This window comes from Muntiacus reevesi, chromosome 3, assembly GCF_963930625.1.
Source record: "Muntiacus reevesi chromosome 3, mMunRee1.1, whole genome shotgun sequence".
Taxonomy (NCBI): Eukaryota; Metazoa; Chordata; class Mammalia; order Artiodactyla; family Cervidae; genus Muntiacus; species Muntiacus reevesi.
In genome coordinates this window covers 267231214-267256676 of record NC_089251.1, presented here as the reverse complement: position 1 = coordinate 267256676, position 25463 = coordinate 267231214, and the positions used below count along the sequence as shown (strand labels likewise).

General features: G+C 38.2%; 1 protein-coding gene across 1 annotated transcript in view; it reads left to right on the top strand.

Annotated features, from left to right (window-relative positions):
* LOC136164252 (uncharacterized) overlaps positions 1-25463 on the top strand; it is a 64706-nt gene that overhangs the window by 21291 nt on the left and 17952 nt on the right. Inside the window, exon 3 of the mRNA XM_065929004.1 lies at positions 4460-4756. Coding sequence (XP_065785076.1) covers positions 4460-4756 — 297 coding nt within the window. The remainder of the gene's footprint in view (positions 1-4459; positions 4757-25463) is intronic.

Here is a 25463-nt window from a genome sequence, read left to right as displayed (position 1 = left end):
GTATCTTAGCTATTGCAAATAACTGCAGTTGAACACAATGGTGCATGTATCTTTTCAAGTTACTGATTTCATTTTCTTTGAATATCCAAAGGTGGAGTTTCTGGATCAGATGGTAGTTATACTTCTAATATTTTGAGGAACTTCTAAACTGTTTTCTATAGTGGCGGTACAAGTTTACATTTTTACCAACATTGCACATGCGTTCTCTTTTATCCTCATACTCGCCAACACTTGGCATGTCTTGTCTTTTTGATGATTCTAGCAGGTGTGAGATGATATCTCATTGTGCTGTGGATGTGCATTTCCCTGATTATTAGGTCTGTTGAGTGCCTTTTCAGGACCTATTGGCGATTTCTATGTCTTCTTTGGAAAAGTGTGTATTCACACCCTACCCCCATCCACTTTTTAATCGAATTGTGATGGGTTTTGTTTTTGTTTTTGAGCTGTGTAAGCTCTATGTATTAATATACTTTAGATATTAACCCTTTATTGGATATATTATTTGCAAATACTATCTCACATTGAGTATTGTTACTTTTTCGTATTGTTGACGGTTTCCTTTGTTGTGCAGAAACTTTACTGTTTGATATAATCCCATTTGTAAATTTTTGCTTTTGTTCCTTTGGTTTTGGTGTCAAATCCAGAAAAGTTCTTCACTACACCCAATGTAAGGAGTTTACTGCCTATGTTTTCTTCTAGGAATTTTATGGTTTCAGGTTGTACATTCAAGCCTTCAATCCATTTAAGGTTGATTTTTGTGTATGGTAAAAGATATTCTTTTGCATGTGGGTGTCTAGTTTCCAGCATCCTTTGTTGAAAACTGTCCTCTTCATCATATATTCTTGACACCATCATAGATTCTTGGCTCCTCTGTCATAAATTAATTGATTATATATGAGTGAGTTTATTTCTGGGCTTTTTTTCTGTTACACTGATCTACATGTCTGTTTTTATGTCACTACTGTTTTGATTAGAGTACTTCATTATATAGTTTGAAATTAGGAAGCACAATGCCTCCAGCTTTGTCCTTCATTCTCAAAGAATTGCTTTGTCTATTTGGGATCTTTTGTGATTCCATACAAAGTTTAGGATTGTTTGTGCTATTTCTGTGGAAAATGTTTTTGGAATTTTAATAGGTATTGCATTGAAACTGTAGATTGCTATAAGTAGTATGGCCATTTTAACAATACTTGTTCCTCTAATCCATGATCATAAAGCATCTTAACATGTGACATTAATCTTCTTTGATTTTGTTCATCAAAGTCTTACAGTTTTCAGTGAACAAATATTTTATCTCCTTAGTTTTATTTTAATGTATTTTTAATTGGAGGGTAATTGCTTTACAATGTCGTATTGGTTTCTGCCGTACAGCACTGTGAATCAGAGATGAATATGCACATACCTCCCTTCCTCACACCCCGTCCATCTTACCCCTCTAGGTCATCATGGAGTACTAGGCTGGTCTCCTTGTGTTACACAGCAGCTTCCCACTACCTATCTATTTTGCATATGGTAGTGTATATATGTCGATGCTATTCTCTCAATTTGTCCCTCTCCTTCCGCGACTGTGTCCACAAACCCATTATCTACGTCTGTGTCTCTATTCCTTCCCTGAAAATAAGTTCATCAGTACAATTTTTCTAGATTCCATATATACGCATTAATATATAATATTTGTTTTTCTGTTTCTGACTTACTTCACTCTGTATAACAGGCTTTGGGTTCATCCACTAGAACTGACTCAGATTTGTTCCTTTTAATGGCTGCATAATATTCCGTTGTATGTGTGTGTGTGTGTGTGTGTGTGTGTGTGTGTGTGTGTGTATTTCACAACTTTTTTATCCATTCATCAGTTGATGAACATCTACGTTGCTTCCATGTCTTGGCTATTGTAAATAGTTCTGCAATGAACATTGGGATACATGTGTCTTTTTGAATTGTTTTCTCAGGATATATGCCCAGTAGTGAAATTGCTGGATAATACGGGGCTTAAAAGTCTTCAGGTCTAGCAAGTTTCTACCTATTGCTGTAAAACCAGCTGATTAAACTTGGGTTCATGGTCTCTTGCAAGGGGCTGTATTCAGCTCAAGGCCAGACTGCAAGAGGTCTTGCTTCCATACTCACTAAGGTAGCTGTTAACAGGCCTCAGATCCGTGCTGGCTGTTGACTTGGAGACAATTTCTTGCCACACGAGTTTCTCCACGGCCCTATTCACAGTATGTCATCTGACTTCTTCCACAGCAAGGGGTCCATGAGAGGCACCCTCAAATGGAAGCTACAACCTTTTTATCACCTAATCTTGGAAATGACATTCCGTTACTTCTGCCAAAGTCATTCATTAGAAGTAAGTCACTAAGTCCAGCCTATATTCAAGGGGAAGGGCTCATACAAGGGCCTTCATCAAGGTGGTGAGGTCTTTGGGTCCGTCTTAGAAGCTGCCCATCATACTGGGTGATGGTGGTGGTTTTACAGATACTGCTCTAATTAATAGCCTCAAACAAAGACTTTTTTTACTGAGAAAATCAAAATTCCTTGGTGAGTGAATGGATATATGGCCATAATAGCACCCCCAAGGTGGGGAAATGGGGAGGGAGGGGGGCTATTTTCCATTAAGCTAATGGAAAAAATAAAGGTGAAATTTTGCACTTAGAGCACCATTCTCCAGCCAGGACTCCCTCTAAAGGCCTATAGCCAAGCTATGAAAATGGTAATGTTCTAAAATTCTGATAAAGCAAAAGTTGAGGATCAATCTTTCATTAACAGCATCAGAGGTCCCAGCCAATAACTCACGTACAAGCTGGTAGAAGCCTAGGGGACGGCACATTGGAAAAGTCCAAGTTTCTTTTGTTCAAAAATGAGTGAGCTCATATCTAGTGGCAGTAACCACGTTCCTGTGGACGCCTCAGCATGGAGGGTAGGCTGGCTTCCTTCTGGGCAGCTTTGTGTCATTTACTCACTGAAAGTCTTAGGAGGACAGCTTCTTTATGTACCATACATAAAATGCACATCAGAGAGTCTTGCATAAAGATGTGCTCATTAACTTCAATTCCCTTTGCAAGAACTTTGAGAATTTTAAAAGAGCCTAAGGTGCAGTCCTTGCTTAGTTAAGGAGATGTTATTTCCACCTGTAAAACAACAGGAATTCTTACCATGTGGAATTGTGAAAATGATATGGGATTTAGAATCAGAAGAATACAGCTGACACTTAACAATGCCAGGGTTAATAGCGCCTACTCTCTGCATAGTGGAACATCCAAATATAACTTAACAGTCAGCCCTCCAAACCCACAGTTCCACATCTAGGGGTTCAGCCATCCATGGATTCTATACTTCTGTAGCATTTACTATTGAAAATAATCCACAAGTAGATCCAGGCAGTTCAAACTCATGTTGTTCAAGGATCAACTATCTTAATTACACACAGAGTTGTGTGAACTTGGGTTATCACTTAATTTTTCTGAGTTTCTATTACCTTATTTACAGGATATGGATAATATGTTTGTGGCTTCTAGCTAGAGTGAAGTTGACAGGAGGGATCTAAGTAAAGCACTTTTTAAACTGAGAGCAATATTTGGGTACCAAAAATACACTGTGATTCTTTACCTTGGATGCATATTAGAATCACTTGCCAAGCTTTGAAAAGTTCCAATTCCCAGGCTGTACACCAAAGCCATTCTGTAGTAATTATGCCTCCGCTTCCTCTTCTTTCTCCATGTGTGTGTCTGGATCTGTGTGTATACGTGACTATACAAAGCCTCTTGAAATAGTTAAGAGAAATTTCACCTTTGTTTCCACCAAATAGTATACACAAAGTACTTGGGGATGACATTCCAAAGTGGGGATGTGAAGGAGGTGTCCACTAGAGTGGGACTGGGGGTGCTCAAAGAACACTTGGGAAGAAAGGTTTCTGCTTCTTTGATTTGAAAGCACAGAGAGATGGTTGTGCAACATGAAGCCAAAGTATTCTGTTAGTGTGGACAAATGTTGCTTTGAAATTCAGTTAGGGTTCCTGAGTGGATGATGGCAACCCAGACAAAACGATGGAAGCATAGGTGCTTAAGGAAGGTGCAGTGTGCCCACGTCTAGTCAATGTCTGTGCTAAGTAAGGAGTAACAAATGCCTGTGCATCTCTGTTCAAATTCTGTTCTCAGGGAGTATTGTTTAGGCAAGAACTTTCTGCCCCAACCACTGACCCTTAAAAAATATTTCTAATGAATTACTTTCAAGACCTAATTCTTTGATCAAGGAGGAAGACTTGATGCTTTGAAATAGTCTTGAAAATAGAAAATTTCAACAGAAACAAGGTTTCTTTGTTTCTAGTCTTCACATTTTCCAAAATTACTGTGAACAAAGTACTTCACTGGAATCTGTATTTTGGGGATTAACCAAAACATAGAAAGAAACTGAACACAGAAAGAACACTGTGCTCACTCGATATGTTCTCCTCTCTGTTCTCTAGAACCACATGCTGTGGGAAGAACAACCAGGCAAGAAGCCCAGTTGCTTCCAGGATCTGAAAGCTTTTCACACTGAGCCAGCTCCGGGGCCATTCAGTACTGCTGAGGTGGGGACATGGATTCTTCCCTTCGTTTCTGCAGAAGACGTCCCCCGGGAGACTCCTTCACAACGCAGGAGTATCCCTCAGCACTCACACATCAGTTTAGATGACCTGTGGCTGGAGAAGACACAGAGGAGGAAGTTGAAGAAGCAGGCCCAGTTTGAAAGGAAAACTCATGCACACAAAGATGGAGTCCAAGTAAGCTGCTCACATGCCATAGTCATCGCACGTGACCTGGTACCTCCTCTTCCAATGCAGCAGCTTCCCTTTCCTGCCCCCTTTGCACCTCTGCCCCATACAGTCTGCAGGAGAAACACTGTGTAGTGTGGCTCCCCCTTCCCGCTTTGCAGTGTCCACCCCTGTGCAGGTGATGGAGCAGAACTGAAGACGGGGAGGCCTGCCCTTATGCCCCTCCCATAGTAATGACCATTCAGTGAGGACCCATTCTGTGTCAAACACTGTGTTAGACACTGTACAGCATTAGTTCTAATACTCGTAAAGGTGCATGACATTCTGATATAACAATCTCAGTGAAGCAAAATTATATAAAGAGAATTCAATTTTTTCTGTAGAGTGACACCATGACTTTTACATGAAATTGTCAGCTATTTATAAATGACTTAATAGTTTATGAAGCATACCTTTTACACAACCCCTACTCTGTTTCTTATTCTTTCCCTTTATAAAATATCAGTTTTTTTTTATTATCAAGTATTTATGAAGTACACATCCCTGAGTCTCACATCATCCCTGATATCCACTTTTTAAAAAATTGAGGTGAAATTTACATAACATAAAATGAACCATATTAAAATGTACAATTCAGTGGCATTTAGTAGATTCACAAGATTTTTCAGGACTTACCTTTATCTAGTTTCAAGACTTTCTCATCATCTAAGAAAGAAACTTCCCAACTATTAAACAGTCACAGCCAATTTCCCCTCCACAGACCCTGGCAAGCACTAATCTGATTTTCATTCCTATGGATTTACCTATTACCTATAGATATTTCATGCAAATGGAATTATAATATGTCATCTTTTGTGCCTGACTTCTTTCACTTAGCATAATCTTTTTGAAGTTCTTCTCTGTTGTAGCGTACAGCAGCACTTGGTTCCATCATGTGGATATGTTTGTTTTTGTTATTCATTTATCCGTTGATTGGCATTAGATTGTCTCCACTTTTTGACTGTTTTAAATAGTGCTGTCAGTAACATCTGTGTATAAGCTTTTGTATGTATACATGTTTTCTATTCTTTTGGATATATACATAGGAGTGGAATTGTTGGGACACATGGTAATTCTATGATTAACTTCCTGACCAACTGCCAGGCTTTTCCACACCATTTTATATTTCTGTCAACAGTGTAGAGGGCTGCAAGTTTTCCACAGGCTTCCCAACACTTGTTGCTTAGTATTGTGTTATTTTGTTTAAATTATACCGTCCTAATGGCTCTGAATGGTACCTAATTGTGGGTTGATTTGCATTTTCCTAGTGACTAATTTTGAGTATATTTTCATATATTTATTGGCCATTTATATGTCTTTTTCTTTTTTGGAGAAAAGTCTATTAAAGTCCTTTGACCATTTTTTAACTGGGTTATTTTTCTTTGTTGTTCAATTGTCAGAGCTCTTTACATATGCAGATACTAGACCCCATGAAATAAATGATTTACAAATATTCTCTCCCATCTGTAGATTGCCTTTCATTTTCTCGATAGTGTCTACTATTGCATGAAAGTATTTAATTCTGATGTAATCCAGTTTATCTAGTTTGTCTTTTGTTGCTTGTGAATTTAGTGTAATGCCTAAGAATCCATTGCCAAATCCAAGGTCATGAAAGCTTATTTTTATACTTTCTTTTAAGAGCTTTTATACCTTTTTCTCTTACATTTAGGTTTTGTATTCATTTTGAATTAATTTTGTGGTTTATGTGAGGTAGGGTTCCAACTTCAAACTTTTCCATGTGGATATCTTGTTGTCTTAGCACCATTTGTTCAATAGACTATTCTTTTCCTCATTAAATGATCTTGACACTCTTGTAGAAAATCAAATGACCTTAGACATATAGGTTTATTCCCAGACTCTCAATTCTATTCGATTGGTTCCTTGTATCTGTCCTTCTGCCAGTATCACACTATTTACCATAACTTTCTATTAAGTTTTGAAGTTGGGGTTCGTGAATCCTCTTTGTTATTTTTTAAGATTATTTTGCCTGTTTGCTGTCCCTTGCAATTCCAAATGAATCCTAGGGTCAGCTGTTTCATTTCTTGGGGGGGAAAAAAAGAAGGCCATTGAGATTTTGGTAAGTTTAAATTGAATCTGTAGATTACCCTGGAGAGTATTACCTTCTTATATATATCAAATTTTTAAATCCATGAACACAGGGTGTTTTATTTTTTGGGTATTACTTAGCTGCTTTTCACAATGTTTTGTAATTTTCACTGTACAAGTCTTGCACATCCTTGGTTAAAATATTTCCTATGTATTTTATTCTTCTTATGATATTGCAAATAGAATTGCTTTCTTAATTTCACTTTGGGATTTGTTCATTGCTAGTGTATAGAAATACAATACAGTGGATATTTGTGTATTGACCTTGTACATGCAGATTTGCTGACTATGTTTATTAACTCTGAGTATCTTTGTGTATTATTTAGAAATTTCTATATATAAGATTAAGATACAGATCCTATACATTTTTTTAGAATTTATATCTTTGCATTTAATTTTCTTAGGGAGTGATAAGCAGCACTGTGTTCTTAATTTTATTTTTCACAAGTTGATTCTTACTATATTAAAACATTACTGACTTCTGTGTGTTTGTACTATAGCCTGTGACCTTGAAGAATTCATTGATTGGTTCCAGAAAAATTTTTTTAAAGACTCCTTGGGATTTTCTATGTAAAGAGTAATATCTTCTATGGGTGGTGACAATTTTATTTTTCATTTCCTAATTTGTATGATTTTTTTCCCATTGACTTATTGCAATGGCTAGGAATTTCAATATTGTGTTGAATAAGAGTGGGAAAAGTGGATATCCTTGCCTTATTCCCTGATGTAATAGGATAAATTTCCATTTTTTCACTCTTAAGTATGATGTTAGCTGTAGAACTTTTATAGAATCTTGTTGAGAAATTTCCTCTCTATTCCTAGTTTGGTGAGACTTTTCTTTTTTAATCATGAATGTGTTAGTTTTTTTTCCAAAGCTTTTTCTGTTGTCTACCGATGTGATCATTTTATGTTTTTATCTTTAACCTCTTGATGTGGTAGATTATATTAATTTTTTGGTATGTTGAATCAGCCGTCTCTACTTGGAATAAATACCACTTGGTCGTGCAGCATATATAGAATGTATAATTTTTATAAAGTCCTTTATTAATTTGTTGATATTTTGTCCAGATCGTCTCTATCTAAGCTCACAAGAGATATTGAGCTGGAGTTTTCACTTTTGTACTATTTTTCCATAGTTTGGGTATCAGGATAATATGAACCTCACAAAATGAGTTAGAAAGTAATTCTCTTTTCCTGTATTCTTAAATAGATTGTGTAAAATTGGCTTTCTTTGCTCTGAATTCTACATTAGTATTAATATGATCACTTATTTTTTGGTTAATGTTTACATGTGTCTTTTTTCATCTTTTTACTTCCAACCTGTCATTGATTTGAATTTCTTGTAAGCAGCATTGTTGGATCTTTCCATTTTATCCATTCTGGTCATGTTTGTTTTTTAATTGATATATTGACAGTTAGCATGTGAAATGATTATTATATTAGGGCTTAAGTCTGCCAATTTATTACTTGTTTTCTGTTTCTTCTGTTTCCCAATATTCTTTTCTGTCAAAAACATGAACAGTTTTTAGGATTCCATAATAATTTATTTGTAGTATTTTTGAATATATTGTTCTGTATGGTTTTCATAGTGGTTGCTAGAGGAAAATGACCACCCCTCCAGTATCCTTGCATGGATAATTCCATGAACAGAGGAGCCTGCCAGGCTCCAGTCCATGGGGTCGCAAAGAGTCGGACATGACTGAGCGACTAACGCTACTATATTAAAAGCATTATATACATACATAAGCTATCACAGTCTACTGTTATCAACATTTTACCACTTCTAATGACCTTTAGTAACCTTAGTTCCACTGAGGTTCATTTACTATCCCCACTCAGTCATGTCCAACTCTTTGCGACCCCATGGACTGTAGCCCACCAGGCTCCCCTGTCCATAGGGATTCTCCACTGGAGTGGGTTGCCATGACCTCCTCCAAGACCTTCTCCAGGAGATCTTCCCAACCCAGGGATCGAACCCAGGTCTTCCTCATTGCAGGTGGATTCTTTACCATCTAACCACGAGGGTAGCCCATGAATACTAGAGTGGGTAGCCTATCCTTTCTCCAGAGAATCTTTTCAACCCAGAAATCAAACCAGGGTCTCCTGCATTACAAGTGGATTCTTTACCAGCTGAGCTACCCACTATTAAAATACAATTTGCTTGTGTTTTCTCTACATACATTTTTTAAAAAGTACAGTTGATTTAAGTCCAATATTATGTTAGCTTCAGGTATACAACATGGTGATTCAATGGTTTTATAGATTACACTCCATATTTAGTTATTATAAAGTAATGACTATATTTCTCTGTACTGTATATCTTTGTTGCTTATTATTTTATACCTAGTATTTTGGTACCTCTTAACCCCTTTTTTCGTATCTTCCACCTCCATTCATCCTCTCCCCACTGTTAACCACTGATGTGTTTTCTGTATCTTTGAGTTTTTTGTTTTAGATTCCACATCTAAGTGAAAATATACAGCATCTATCTTTCTCTTTGGGACTTATTTCACTAAGTATAATACCCTCTAAGCCCATCCCCATTGTTGCAAATGGTAAAATTTCATTTTTTCTATGGCTATTATTCAAATATATGTATTTACCACATCTTCTTTATTCATCTGTTGATGAACACTGTTTGCTTACATACCTTGCCAATTTTAAACAGTACTGACATGAACATTGGGGTACATGTATTTTTTTTTATTATTTTTTTGTTTTCTTTAGATATACACCCAGTAGTGGAGTTGCTGGATCACAGGGTAGTTTTATTTTTAATTTTTTAAGGAACTTCTGAAAGGTTGTTGCTGACCCATGAAAAGATGCCAGGATTCTTGGCCTCCGGAAGAGAAGAATTCAATTTGGGGCCAGAGACGAGGCTTGATTGCTCAGAGCTTTTGTGCAATAGAGTTTTATTAAAGTATGAAAGGGGTGGAGAAAGCTTCTGACATAGACATCAGAAGGGGGCAGAAAGAGTGCCCCTCACTAGCGTTAGCAATGGAGTTATATACTTTTAATTAGCTATTACTGTGAATCAAAAGTATGTCTGGGGGTTGTAAAGACCTTACTTAGACCCACTCCCATAATTTACATTTTAAGATAATAGGATTGGCCAGAAGTTTTTTTTCCAGAGATTGTGCTCAAACAGGATTCATGATTGTTATATAATCCCAAGGAATGTAGAGGAAAAACAAACATTTGTCCTTTCCTCCTCCTTAAGAATTCCAGACCCCTCTCTCCTAGGGGACCCCCGTACTTCTTATCAACCTGCCTAGGAATTGACTGTCTCACTTCTGTGTGGTTTTCCATAATGGCTGTACCAATTTACATTGCCGCCAAACCTGTATTATGGTGGCCTTTTCTCCACACCCTCACCAACATTTGTTATTTGTTGTCTTTTTTTTTTTTTAATTTTATTTTATTAGTTGGAGGCCAATGAAATCAAAGAGGACACAAACAGATGGAGAAACATACCGTGTTCATGGATTGGAAGAATCAATATTGTCAAAATGGCTATTCTACCCAAAGCAATCTATAGATTCAATGCAATCCCTATCAAGCTACCAGCGGTATTTTTCACAGAACTAGAACAAATAATTTCAAAATTTGTATGGAAATACAGAAAACCACGAATAGCCAAAGTAATCTTGAGAAAGAAGAATGGAACTGGAGGAATCACCCTCCCTGACTTCAGACTCTACTACAAAGCCACAGTCATCAAGACAGTATGGTACTGGCACAAAGATAGAAATATAGATCAATGGAACAGAATAGAAAGCCCAGAGATAAATCCACGAACCTATGGATACCTTATCTTTGACAAAGGAGGCAAGGATATACAATGGAAAAAAGACAACCTCTTTAACAAGTGGTGCTGGGAAAACTGGTCAACCACTTGTAAAAGAATGAAACTAGAACACTTTCTAACACCATACACAAAAATAAACTCAAAATGGATTAAAGATCTAAATGTAAGACCAGAAACTATAAAACTCCTAGAGGAGAACATAGGCAAAACACTCTCTGACATAAATCTCAGCAGGATCCTCTATGACCCACCTCCCAGAATATTGGAAATAAAAGCAAAACTAAACAAATGGGACCTAATGAAACTTAAAAGCTTTTGCACAACAAAGGAAACTATAAGTAAGGTGAAAAGACAGCCCTCAGATTGGGAGAAAATAATAGCAAATGAAGAAACAGACAAAGGATTAATCTCAAAAATATACAAAATATTTGTTGTCTTTTTGACAACAGCCATTCTGACAGATGTGAGGGGGTATCTCTCTGTGGTTTTTTAATTAATATTTATTGGAGTATAGTTGATTTACAATGTTGTGTTTATGCTATGCAGCCAAGTGAGTCAGTTATACATACACATGTACCCACTCTTTTTTAGATTCTGTTCCCAAGCAGGTCATTGCAGAGTACTCAGTAGACTTCCCTGTGCTATTCAGTAGGTTCTTATTAGCTCTCTATTCTATATATGTGTTTGCTTATGCTCAGTCATGTCTGACTCTTTGTGACCCCATTGACTGTAGCCAACAAGGCTCCTCTGTCCATAGAACTTTCCAGGCAAGATAACTGGAGTGGATTTCCATTTCATATTGCAGGGGATTTTCCTGACATAGGGATTGAATCCATTTCTCTGGCTTCTCCTCCATTGGCAAGTGGTTGTGTTTTCCACTGTGCACCTGGAAAGCCCATTCTATATATAGCACTGTGTATATGTCAGTCCCAGTCTCCTCATTCATCCCTCTCTCTTCTTCCCCCTGATAACCACAAGTTTGTTTTCTACATCTGTGACTCAACTTCTGTTTTGTAAATACGTTCATTCATACCATTTCTTTAGATTCTATGTATAAGAAGTATCACATACTTGTCTTTGTCTGACTTATTTCACACAGTATGACAAGCTTTAGGTCCATCCATGTTGAAGCAAATGGCATTTTTTAGTTTTTTTATGTCTGAGTAATATTCCACTGTATATAGTACCATCTTCTTTATCCATTTCTCAGCCAATGGACATTTAGGTTGCTTCCATGTCCTGGTTATTGTAAATGGTGCTTCAGTAAACATTGGGGTGCATGTTTCATTTTAGATTATGGTTTTCTCCAGATACGTGCCCAGGAGTGGGATTGCTGGATCATATACTGACAAAATATGGCAAAATGTGGTCCATTGAAGAAGGGAATGGAAAACCACTTCAGGATTCTTGCCTCGAGTACCCCATGAACAGTATGAAAAGGCAAAAAGATAGGACACTGAAAGATGAACTCCCCAGGTCAGTAGGTGCTCCAGGTGCAGCTGGAGATCAGTGGAGAAATAACTCCAGAAAAAATGAGGAGATGGAGCCAAAGCAAAAACAACACCCAGTTGTGGATGTGACTGGTGATAGAAGCAAGATCTGATGCTGTAAAGAGCAATATTGCATAGGAACCTGGAAGTGTTAGGTCCATGAATCAAGGCAAATTGGAAGCGGTCAAACAGGAGATAGCAAGAGTGAACATTGACATTCTAGGAATCAGCGAACTAAAATGGACTGGAATGGGTGAATTTAACTCGGATGACCATTATATCCACTACTGTGGGCAAGAATCCCTTAGAAGAAATGGACTAGCCATCATAGGCAATAAGAGAGTCTGAGATGCATTACTTGGCTGCAATCTCAAAAATGACAGAATGATCTCTGTTTATTTCCAAGGCAAACCATTCACTATCACAGCAATCCAAGTCTACGCCCCAACCAGTAATGCTGAAGAAGCTGAAGTTGAATGGTTCTATGAAGACCTACAAGACCTTTTAGAACTAATGCCCAAAAAGGATGTCCTTTTCATTATAGGGGACTGGAATGAAAAAGTAGGAAGTCAAGAAACACCTGGAGTAACAGGAAAATTTGGCCTTGGAGTACAAAATGAAGCAGGGCAAAGGCTAATAGAGTTTTGCCAAGAGAATGCACTGGTCATAGCAAACATTCTCTTCCAACAAGACAAGAGAAGACTCTACACATGGACATCACCAGATGGCCAACACCGAAATCAGATTGGTTATATTCTTTGCAGCCAAAGATGGAGAAACTCTGTACAGTCAGCAAAAATAAGACTGGGAGCTGACCGTGGCTCAGATCATGAACTCCTTATTGCCAAATTCAGACTTATATTGAAGAAAGTAGGGTAAACCACTACCATGCAAGTATGACCATACAGTGGAAGTGAGAAATAGATTTAAGGGACTAGATCTGATAGACAGAGTGCCTGATGAACTATGGATGGAGGTTTGTGACATTGTACAGGAGACAGGGAGCAAGACCATCCCCAAGAAAAAGAAATGCAAAAAAGCAAAATGACTGTCTGCGGAGGCCTTACAAATAGCTGTGAAAAGAAGAGAAGCAAATATACCCATTTGAAAGGAGAGTTCCAAAGAATAGCAAGGAGAAATAAGAAAAACTTCCTCAGTGATCAGTGCAAAGAAATAGAGGAAAACAATAGAATCAGAAAGACTAGAGATCTCTTCAAGAAAATTTGAGATACCAAGGGAACATTTCATGCAAAGTTGAACTCAATAAAGTAAAGAAATGGTATGGACCTAACAGAAGCAGAGGATATTAAGAAGAGGTGGCAAGAATACACAGATGAACTATATGCAAAAAAGATCTTCATGACTCAGATAATCATGATGGTGTGATCACTCACCTAGAGCCAGACATCCTGGAGTGTGATGTCAAGTGGGCCTTAGGAAGCATCACTATGAACAAAGCTAGTGGAGGTGATGGAATTCCAATTGAGCTATTTCAAATCCTAAAAGATGATGCTGTGAAAGTGCTGTACTCAGTATGCCAGTAAATTTGGAAAACTCAGCAGTGGCCATAGGACTGGAAAAGGTCAGTTTTCATTTCAATCCCAAAGAATGCTCAAACTACTGCACAATTGCATTCATCTCACATGCTAGTAAAGTAATGCTCAAAATTCTCCAAGTCAGGCTTCAGCAATATGTGAACCGTGAACTTCCAGGTGTTCAAGCCAGATTAAGAAAAGGCAGAGGAACCACAGATCAAATTGCCAACATGTTAGATCATAGAAAAAGAAAGAGTGTTCCAGGAAAATATCCATTTCTGCTTTATTGACTATACCAAAACCTTTGACTGTGTGGATCACAATAAATTGTGGAAAATTCTGAAAGAGATGGGAATACCAGACCACCTGACCTGCCTCTTGAGAAACCTGTATGCAGGCCAGGAAGCAACAGTTAGAACTGGACATGGAACAACAGACTGATTCCAAATAGGAAAAGGAGTACGTCAAGGTTGTGTATTGTCACCCTGCTTATTTCACTTATATGCAGAGTACGTCATGAGAAATACTGGGCTGGATGAAGCACAAGCTGGAATCAAGATTGCCAGGAGAAATATCAATAACCTCAGATATGCAGATCTCCCCTTATGGCAGAAAGTGAAGAACTAAAGAGCCTCTTGATGAAAATGATAGAGGAGAGTGAAAAAGTTAGCTTAAAGCTCAACATTCAGAAAACTAAGATCACGGCATCCGGTCCCATCACTTCATGGCAAATAGACGAAGAAACAGTGGAAACAGTGGCAGACTTTGTCATTTTGGGCTCCAAAATCATTGTGGCTGGTGACTGTAGCCATGAAATTAAAAGATGCTTACTCTTTGGAAGAAAAGTTATGGCCAACCTAGATAGCATATTAAAAAGAAGAGACATTACTTTACCAACAAAGGTCCATCTAGTCAAGGCTATGGTTTTTCCAGTGGTCATGTATGGATGTGAGAGTTGGACTATGAAGAAATCTGGGTGCCAAATAATTGATGCTTTTGAACTGTGGTGTTGGAAAAGACTCTTGAGAGTCCCTTGGACTGCAAGGAGATCCAACCAGTCTATCCTAAAGGAAATCACTCCTGAATATTCATTGGAAGGACTGATGTTGAAGCTGAAATGCCAGTACTTTGGCCACCTGATGCGAAGAACTGACTCATTAGAAAAGACCCTGATTTCGGGAAAGACTGAAGGTAGGAGACGGGGACAAAAGGGGATGAGATGGTTTGATCGCATCACCGACTCAATGGGCATGAGTTTGAGTAAACTCCGGGAGTTCGTGATGGACAGGGAAGCCTGGCGTGCTGCAGTCCATGGGGACACAAAGAGTCGGACACGACTGAATGACTGAACTGAACTGAACTGTTTTTTAGTTTTTTTTTAAGGCATCACCATACTGTGTCCATAGTGGCTGTACCAATTTATGCTCCCACCAACAGTGTAGGAGGTCACTGTGGTTTTGAGTTATATTTCACTAGCTATTAGCCATGTTGAGCATATTTTCACGTTCCTTTTGGCCATCTATATGTCATCTTTGGGAAAATGGTTATTCAGGTCCTCTGCCCTTTTTTTAATTGGGTGTTTTGGAGTTTTTTGATACAGAGTTATATGAGATATTTATGTTTCTTATATAAACTGGTTATCAGACATATCATTTGGAAGCATTTTCTCCCATTCAGTAGGTTGCCTTTTCATTTTATTGATAGTTTCCTTCACTGTGCAAAAGCTTCTAAGTTTGATGAGGTTCCATTTGCTTATTTTGGCTTCCCTGATGGTTTGTGGGTAAAATATCCATCTGTAATGCAGAAGACAGAGGAGATGCAGATTCAATCCTTAGGTCAGGAAGATCCTCTCAAGTAGGAAATGACAACATACTCCAGTATTTTTGCCTGGAAAATTTCATGGACAGAGGAGCCCGGTGGGCTACATCCATGAGGTTGCAAAGAATCAGACATGACTGAGGATTCACACACCCACAAATTCTTGCCTGAGGAGACAAATCATATATATATATATATATATATATATATATATATATATATATATGTATATATATATATGTATATATATAAAATTTCAGTTCAGTCAGTCGTGTCTGACTCTTTGTGACCCCATGGACTGCAGCGTGCCAGGCTTCTTGTCCATCACCATTACCTGGAGCTCGCTCAAATTCATATCCATCAAGTTGGTGATGCCACCCAACCATCTCATCCTCTGTCATCTGCTTCTCCTGCCGCCTTCAATCTTTTCCAGGGCCAGGGTCTTTTCCAATGAGCCAGTTCTTTGCACCAGGTGGCCAAAGTATTGGAGCCTCAGCAACAGTCCTTTCAATGAACATTCAGGACTGATTTCCTTTAGGATGGACTGGTTTGATCTCCTTGCACTCCAAGGGACTCTCAAGAGTCTTATCCAACACCACAGTTCAGAAGTATCAATTCTTTGGTGCTCAGCTTTCTTTACAGTCCAACTCTCACATCCATACATGACTGTTGGAAAAACTGGAAAAAGCTTTGACTAGATGAACCTTTGTCAGCAAAGTAATGTGTCTACTTTTTAATATGCTGTCTAGATTGGTCATAGCTCTTCTTCCAAGAAGCAGGCGTATTTTAATTTCATGGCTACAGTCACCATCTGCAGTGATTTTGGAGCCCAAGGAAATGAAGTCTGTCACTGTTTCCATTGTTTCCCCATCTATTTGCCATGAAGTGATGGGACCAGATGCCATGATCTTAGTTTTTTGAATGTTGATTTTAATCCAGCTTTTTCACTCTCCTCTTTCACTTTCATCATGAGGCTCTTCAGTCCCTCTTCACTTTCTGCCATAAAGGCAGTGTCATCTGCATATCTGAGGTTATTGATATTTCTCCCAGAAATCTTGATTCCAGCTTGTGCTTCATCCAGCCCATCATTTCACATGATGTACTCTGCATAGAAGTTAAATAATCAGGGTGACAATATACAGCTTTGACGTACTCCTTTCCTGATTTGGAACCAGTCCATTATTCCATGTCCAGTTCTAACTGTTGCTTCTTCACCTGCATACATATTTCTCAGGAGACAGATAAGGTGGTCTTATATTCCCATGTCTTTAAGAATTTTCCAGTTTGTTGTGATCCACACAGTCAAAGGCTTTGGGGTAGTCAATAAAGCAGGAGTAGATTTTTTTCTGGAACTCTCTTGCTTTTTCTATGATCTAACATATTGGTAATTTGATGTCTGATTCTTCTGCCTTTTCTAAATCCAGCTTGGAATCCATCTGGAAGTTCTTGGTTCATGTACTGTTGAAGCCTCACTTGGAGAATTTTGAATATTACTTTGCTACTGGTGAGATGAGTGCAATTGTGCTGTAGTTTGAACATTTTTTGGCATTGCCTTTCTTAGGGATTGGAATGAAACTGATCTTTTCCAGTCCTGTGGCCACTGCTGAGTTTTCCAAATTTGCAGGCATATTGAGTGCAGCACTTCCACAGCATCGTCTTTTAGGATTTGAAATAGCTCAAGTGTAATTCCATCACCTCCACTAGCTTTGTTTATAGTGATGCTTCCTAAGGCCCACTTGACTTCACACTCTAGGATGTCTGGCTCTGGGTGAGTGACCACAAACAATCGTGCTTCTCTGGGTCATGAAGACCTTTCTTGTATAGTTCTGTGCATTCTTGCCATAGCTGCTTAATATCTTCTGCTTCTGTTAGGTCCATACCATTTCTGTCCTTTATTGAGCCCATCTTTGCATGAAATGTTCCTTTGATATCTCTAATTTTCTTGATGAGATCTCTAGTCTTTCCCATGCTTGCTAAGGCCTATGTCAAAGAGTATACTGTATACATTTTCTTCTAGGAGTTATATACTTTCTGTTCTTATATATAGGTCTTTATCCATTTTGAATTTATTCTTTATATGTTGTGAGGAAATGTTCTGATCTCATTCTTTTACATGTAGCTGTCCAGTTTCCCCAGCACTGCTTATTAAAGAGACTTTTTCTCCATTGCATATTCTTACCTCCTTTGTCATAGACGAATTGACCATATGTACATGGGTTTATTTGTGGACTGTCTGTGATATTTCATTGATTCACATGTCTGTTTTTGTCAATACCATGCTGCTTTTTTTTTTTTTTTTTTACTGTAGCTTTGAAGATTAGTATGAGGTCAGGCAGCATAATACTTCCAACTGTGTTCTTTTCTGTCAAGATTGATTTGTCTATTTGGGGACCTTTGTGGTTCCATACAAATTAGGATTATTTATTTGTCTTTCTTCTGTAAAAAATCTTATGGGTACTTTGATAGGCATTGCATTAAGTCTTCAGACTCCTTTGGGTAGCATAGATATTTTAACAATATTACTTCTTCCAGTTCATATGTGTGTGTGTGTGTGTGTGTGTGTGTGTATTTCCATTTTTTATATATTTCCTTTCCATTTATTTGTATCATCTCCAATTTCCTTTATCAATGTCTTATAGTTTTCAAAATATATGTCTTTATCCTCTTTAGTAAATTTATTCTTAGAAATTTTATACTTTTGATGCAATTGTATGGTAGTGTTTTCTTGCTTCTCTTTTTTGTAATTAATTATTAGGGTATAATAGAAAAGCAGTGAATTTCTGTATATTAATCTTATATCCTGCATCTTTATTGAATTCATCTATTCTAAAAGTTTTTTTGGTGGAGATTTTAAAGTTTTCTATATGTAATATAATGTCATCTGCAAATATGACAGTTTTACTTCTTTCCTTCTAATTTTGGTACTTTTTTTCCTTATCTGTTTGCTATGGCTAAGACTTCCTATACTGTGTTAAGTAAAAGTAGTGAGAGTGGGCATTCTTGTCTTGTTCTTTATCCTGAAGGAAAAGATTTCAGGTTTTCCCCATTCAGTATGATGTTAGGTGTGTTAGTCATAAACGGCCTTTATTATCTCAAGAAATTTACCTCTATACCAACTTTGATAAGTTTTTATCATGAATGGATACTGAATTTTTGCTAATGCTTTTTCTCCATCTATTGGGAGATCATATGACTTTTACACTTTATCTTGTTTTTTCTTATAGCTCTGTTGTACAGGAGGCTTTCTGCCAACTTCCAGTTAGTTTTCAGTGGTAATTGTTGCACATGTAGAGGTATTTTTGATGTGCTTGTGGGGGTAGATGAGTTCCACTTCCTCCTACTCTACCATTTTTATCAATTCCCTTATCCTTCATTTTGTTAACATGGTGTATAACATTGGTTGATTTGTAGATAGTGAATCATCCTTGCATCCCTGGGATAAATCCTACTTGATCATGGTGTATCAATATGATCCTTTGTTATGTACTTTTGAATTTAGTTTGCTAATATTCTGTTGAGGATTTTTCCATCTGTGTTCATAAGAGATGATGGTCTGTAATTTCTGATTTTTGTAGTGTCTTTGTCTGGTTTTGCTTTCAGTGTAATGCTGATCTCATAGAATGAGTTTGGGAATGTGTTATCCTTTCAATATTTTAGAATAGCTTGAGAGTAGATATTAAGTCTTCTAGAGGCATTGAAGCTGAAACTCCAATACTTTGACCACCTATGCAAAGAGCTGACTCATTTGAAAAGACCCTGCTGCTGGGAAAGGTTGAAGGCAGGAGGAGAAGGGGACAACAGAGGATGAGATCGTTGGATGGCATCACTGACTCAGTGGACATGAGTTTGAGGAAACTCCAGGAGGTGGTGATGGACAGTGAGGCCTGGCATGCTGCAGTCCATGGGGTCACAGAGTTGGACACGACTGAGTGACTGAACTGAACTGAAATGTTTGGTAGAATTCCCCAATGGCTCGGCAAATAAAGATTCTGCCTGCAATGCAGGAGACACAAGGGGTGCCAGTTCAATCCCTGAGTCGGGAAGATCCCTTGGAGGAAGGAATGGCAACCCACTCCAGTATTCTTGCCTGAAAATTCCCATGGACAGAGGAGCCTGGGGGCTACAGTCCAAAGGGTCCAACGAGTTGGACACAACTGAGTGACTAAGCACACACACACAGAATTCCCCTGTGAAGCCTTCTGGCTTTGGATTTTCATTTGCTGGGAGTTCTTGACTATCAGTTCAGTTTCAATACAAATAGTCAGTCTGCTGAGATTATCCATTTCTTCCTGACTCAATCTATGAAGATTATGTGTTTCTAGGACTTTATGCATTCCTTCTAGGTTATCCAGTTTGTTGGTATGTAACTGTTCACAGTATTCGCTTATGTTTGTTCATACGTCTCTGATACTGGTTGCAACCTGTCCTCTTTCATTTCTAAGTTAGTGTATTTGGATCCTCTCTCTTTTTTCTTTTTTAAAATATCTATCTATCTATTTATTTATATTGTGCCAGGTCTTAGTTGTGGCATATGGCATCTTTAGTTGCAGCATCTGGGACCAAGTTCCCTGACCAAGGATTGAACCCAAACTCCCTGTGTGGGGAACACAGAGTCTTAGCCACTGGACCACTAGGAAAGTTCCCTCTTTTTCTTAATGAGCCTGGCTAAAGGCTTATCAATTTTGTTTATCTTTTTAAAAAACCAGCTCTTGCTTTCATTAGTTTTTTCTATTATGGGTTGTTTTGTTTTTGTTTTTGTTTTATCTCTACTCTGATCTTTATTATTTCCATCCTTCTGCTGACTTTGGGTTTTGTTTGTTCTTATATTTCTAATTCCTTTACATGGTAGGTTTGGTTATCTATTTGAGATTTCTCTTGTTTCTTGAGGTAAGGCTGTATTGATATAAACTTCCCTCTTGGGAACAGCTTTTGCTGCTTCCCATACACTTTGGAAAGTTGTGTTTTAAATTTTCATTTGCCTCAGGGTGTTCTCTGATTTCCTCTTTAATTTTTCTTGGTTGACTTATTGGGGTTTTAGTACCATGTTGTTTGGTCTCTACATATTTGCATTTTTTCCATTTTTCTTCCTGTAATAGGTTTCTAGTTTCATACCACTGTGATCTGAAAAGATACTTGGTATAATTTCTGTCCTCTAAATGCGTTGAGACTTGTTTTGTGGACCAGCATGAGAACATTCCATGTGCATGTGAAAAGCATGTGTTCTTTTGAATGGAATGTCCTATAGTTATCTATTAAGTCCAATTGGTCTAATGTGTTATTTAATGTCACTGTTTCCTTACTGATTTTCTGTTTGATGATGTGTCCATTGATGTGAGGTGTTAAAGTCTCCTACTATTATTGTATTACTGTCCATTTGTTTCCCTTATGTCTGTTATACAATACACTGCTATTAACTGTATTTGCCATGCTGCACCTTACATGACTTATTTTATAACTGGAAGCTTGTATCTTTTGGCTCCCTCATCTAGTTTGCCTACCACCTACTCCCTGCCTTTGGCAAGTACACCAGTCTATTTTGTCTCTATTAGCTTGACTTTTCTTTTTTAAGATTTCACATATTCAATACAAGTAAGATCAAACATTCTTTTTCTTTCTTGTCTCACCTATTTCACTTCGCATAATGCACTCAAGCTCCACCCATGTAAAATTTTAATTTTAGCTATTGTCTTTTTCATGTCTAATGTTTCCATTGTATTCTGTTTTGTATCTATTTTTGTGGTATTATTTTCAATTCATTTCAAGAGTGTTCACATGCACTTCTTAGAGCACAGTTATATGAGCTTCTTTAAAATCTTTTATAATTCCAACACTGTGTCTTCTTGGTGCTGGGATCTGTTGATTGAGTTTCCCTTATAAGTTATTGAGATTTTCATAGTTCTCTGTGTATCAAATAATTCTGAGTTGTATCTTAGACATTTTGAATATTACATTATGAGCCTTAGTTTCTATGAAGAATAATAATTAAGTTTTTCAGGTAACTGATCCAGTTTAGGGTAGAAGTTCTTACTGGCCTTTAGGAGCTATATTTTTTATGTCAGTTAAAATTTTCAAGGTGTTTTCGGTGTTATTTTGATAATGTGGATCACTCTGTGGCTAGTCTGAGACTTATAAAATGGTCTACTCCATAATTTGGTTCAAAAATTTTGGTTCTCAGTGATTTTAGTATTCTGTTTAGGGTTCAGTTCAGTTCAGTTCAGTCACTAAGTTGTGTCCAACTCTTTGCGACCCTGTGAATTGCAGCACGCCAGGCATCCCCATCCATCACAAACTCCCAGAGTTTACTCAAACTCATGCCCATTGAGTCGGTGATGTCATCCAGCCATCTCATCCTCTGTCGTCCCCTTCTCCTCCTGACCCCAATCCCTCCCAGCATCAGGTCATTTCCAATGAGTCAACTCTTCACATGAGGTGGCCAAAGTATTGGAGTTTCAGCTTCAGCATCAGTCCTTCCAATGAACACCCAGGACTGATCTCCTTCAGGATGAACTGGTTGGATCTCCTTGCAGTCCAAGGGACTCTCAAGAGTCTTCTCCAACACCACAGTTCAAAAGCATCAATTTTTCAGTGCTCAGCTTTCTTCACAGTCCAGCTCTGACATCCATACATGACCACTGGAAAAACCATAGCCTTGACCAGACCTTTGTTGGCAAAGTAATGTCTCTGCTTTTTAATATGCTATGTAGGTTGGTCGTAACTTTCCTTCCAAGGAGTAAATGTCTTTTAATTTCATGACTGCAGTCACCATCTGCAGTGATTTTGGAGCCCAGAAAAATAAAGTCTGACACTGTTTCCACTGTCTCCCCATCTATTTCCCATGAGGTGATGAGACCAGATGCCATGATCTTAGTTTTCTGAATGTGAGCTTTAAGCCAACTTTTTTACTCTCCTCTTTCATTTTCATCAAGAGGCTTTTTAGTTCCTCTTCACTTTCTGCCATAAGGGTGGTGTCATCTGCATATCTGAGGTTATTGATATTTCTCTCTTGGCAATCTTGATTCCAGCTTGTGCTTCTTCCAGCCCAGTATTTCTCATGATGTACTCTGCATATAAGTGAAATAAGCAGGGTGACAATATACAGCCTTGACGTACTCCTTTTCCTATTTGGAATCAGTCTGTTGTCCCATGTCCAGTTCTAACTGTTGCTTCCTGACCTGCATACAGGTCAAGTTTTCTTGCTTCTCAAGAAGCAGGTCAGGTGGTCTAGTATTCCGATCTCTTTCAGAATTTTCCACAATTTATTGTGATCCACACAGTTGAAGGCTTTGGCATAGTCAATAAAGAAGGAATAGATGTTTTTCTGGAACTCTCTTGCTTTTTCGATGATCCAGCTGATATTGGCAATTTGATCTGTGGTTCCTCTGCCTTTTCTAAAACCAGCTTGAACATCTGGAAGTTCTCGGTTCACATATTGCTGAAGCCTGGCTTGGAAAATTTTGAGCATTACTTTACTAGAGTGTGAGATGAGTGCAATTGTGCTGTAGTTTGGGCATTCTTTGGGATTGCCTTTCTTAGGGATTGGAATGAAAACTGACCTTTTCCAGTCCTGTGGCCATTCTGAGTTTTCCAAATTTATGGGCATATTGAGTGCAGCACTTTCACAGCATCATCTTTCAGTATTTGAAATAGCTCAACTGGAATTCTATCACATCCACTAGCTTTGTTTATAGTGATGCTTTCTAAGGCCCACTTGACTTCACATTCCAGGATGTCTGGCTCTAGGTGAGTGATCTCACCTTGTGATTATCTGGGTCATGAAGATCTTTTTTGTACAGTTCTTCTGTATATTCTTGCCACCTCTTCTTAATATCCTCTGCTTCTGTTGGTCCATACCATTTCTGTCCTTTATTGAGCCCATTTTTGCAAGAAATGTCCCCTTGGTATCTCTAATTTTCTTGAAGAGATCTCTAGTCTTTCCGATTCTGTTGTTTTCCTCTATTTCTTTGCATTGATCGCTGAGGAAGGCTTTCTTATCTCTCCTTCTTGTTCTTTGGAACTCTGCCTTCAAATGGGAATATCTTTCCTTTTCTCCTTTGCTTTTAGCTTCTCTTCACAGCTATTTGTAAGGCCTCCTCAGACAACCATTTTGCTTTTTTGCATTTCTTTTCCATGGGGATGGTCTTGATCCATGTTTCCCATACAATGTCACGAACCTCCGTTCATTGTTAGATCCATACAAGGACAGTTTGGCAGTAAGTCCGGGAGTTCATAAACAACTTTATGGTATCATTTCTTGATCTTTTTCCTTTGTGTATTCTTCCAGACATGTCTTGGCTTCCGGGAGTCCCCGTTTGCCTAAACTTTTTGCTATAAAGCTAGACTTTCGTTTTCCCACTCTGCCTTATGCTTCCTGTAACTCTGTCTGCCTCTGGAGCCAAGTGGCAGGAGGACAGAGAGGGAAAAAAGGAATAGGGCTTCTTCCCATATGCTTTTGGGGCTGCATTTCTCCTGGTCATAAAGAGTCCCCTTCCTCAGAGTTTTAGGGGCCCTCCTGGCCATCACTGCCATACATACTGATATAACAGGATTTCCTGGGAGTCTAGGATGGAAGTAAATGATAACATAGAGGATTCGCCCATTTATTCATATCCTCAGGGTCTCTCCCCTTTCTTCAGACTAGAGAAGACTTTTTGGAGTATGTTTGGTCCATACTCAGTCTTAAGCTGCTTTTGAGATCAAGAACCACAAACAAAAAAAGGTAACTCACAACAGGATTAACATAGTTTCAAATACTGGCTTTGTACTCCAAACCATAAGCTAATATTTATTTATAGCCCTTGGGAAACTGACTTATACGTCCTCCCAAGGTTTTTAGTTGCATTCAAAATGAGGAGATGGAATGAAGTATTACACTCCCTAATCCTTGTTTCTATATTTATGTTTCCATAAATCACTAAGAGAATTTTCTAAGCACTGTTTGCTTACTTTGTGTGGAATACAAAAGAAAATGGAACATTTGTTTGATTAATACTAAAATTTTAAAAAAATTTGATAACTTTATAAAGTAGACAAAATCTGGAGGGACCAAGTTTATTTCTGGATAATGGAATGATAAAGAAAGGGACAATATTCTTGCCGTACCAAGCCCCCAAGCAACACTGGTCCTTACTGTCTGAAGGGTAGATCTATGAGGTGTCAGAGACTTCACTGGATTGCATTTTAATTAAGCAATCCTGCACGAATATAGCTAAAACAATGTCTTGCTTTGGAGAAATGTCAGGCTGTGTGGGCTGACCAGCTGGCATAATTTGGGGTTTGGAGACCTGCTGACAGTCCTCATTTCACATTGTTGAATGACAACCTATTCTGCCATGGTTGTTACATATGGCTGTACAGATTGCAGACTACTGATTCCAAGAGAAACTTTTCTTTTTTCATGGATTTTGAAGTGAATGGCACGTTCCAGAGCTGTGTGCATTTTGGCTGCTTGCTCTGCTCACAGCAAAGTCCTGGGCAATTAGGAAAATCACTATGTGTCAATGACAGCATGTTATCTCTTTTCTTCATTTACTCTCTGCCTCTTTTCCTTTTCTCCCAGTGTTGGAGGAAGATGATCATTGCCTCTCCAGAGTCTTTGAATCTCCCTGGAAGAAGCCATCCATTCTCACAGAGTGCCCCAACAGGATTGAACCACATGGGCTGGCCAGAGCCCACACCTGACATTGGTGAGTTACATGACTGTCTTTTTTTTTCACACTCCAGTGTCCTGACAACAAGAGCAAGACATGAGATCATATTGTTGACAGTTGCATTTACTTGTCTGGAAGAAGTAACTTGAGTGTGAGAAATAGATCACTGTCTTTAACACTTTCAATTAGGAAGAGGTTCCTAGTACCCAGATAAAGGAATTCTTGGCTTGAGGGAGATTCCATTATTGAATTCCTAGACCTGGCTCCATTCAT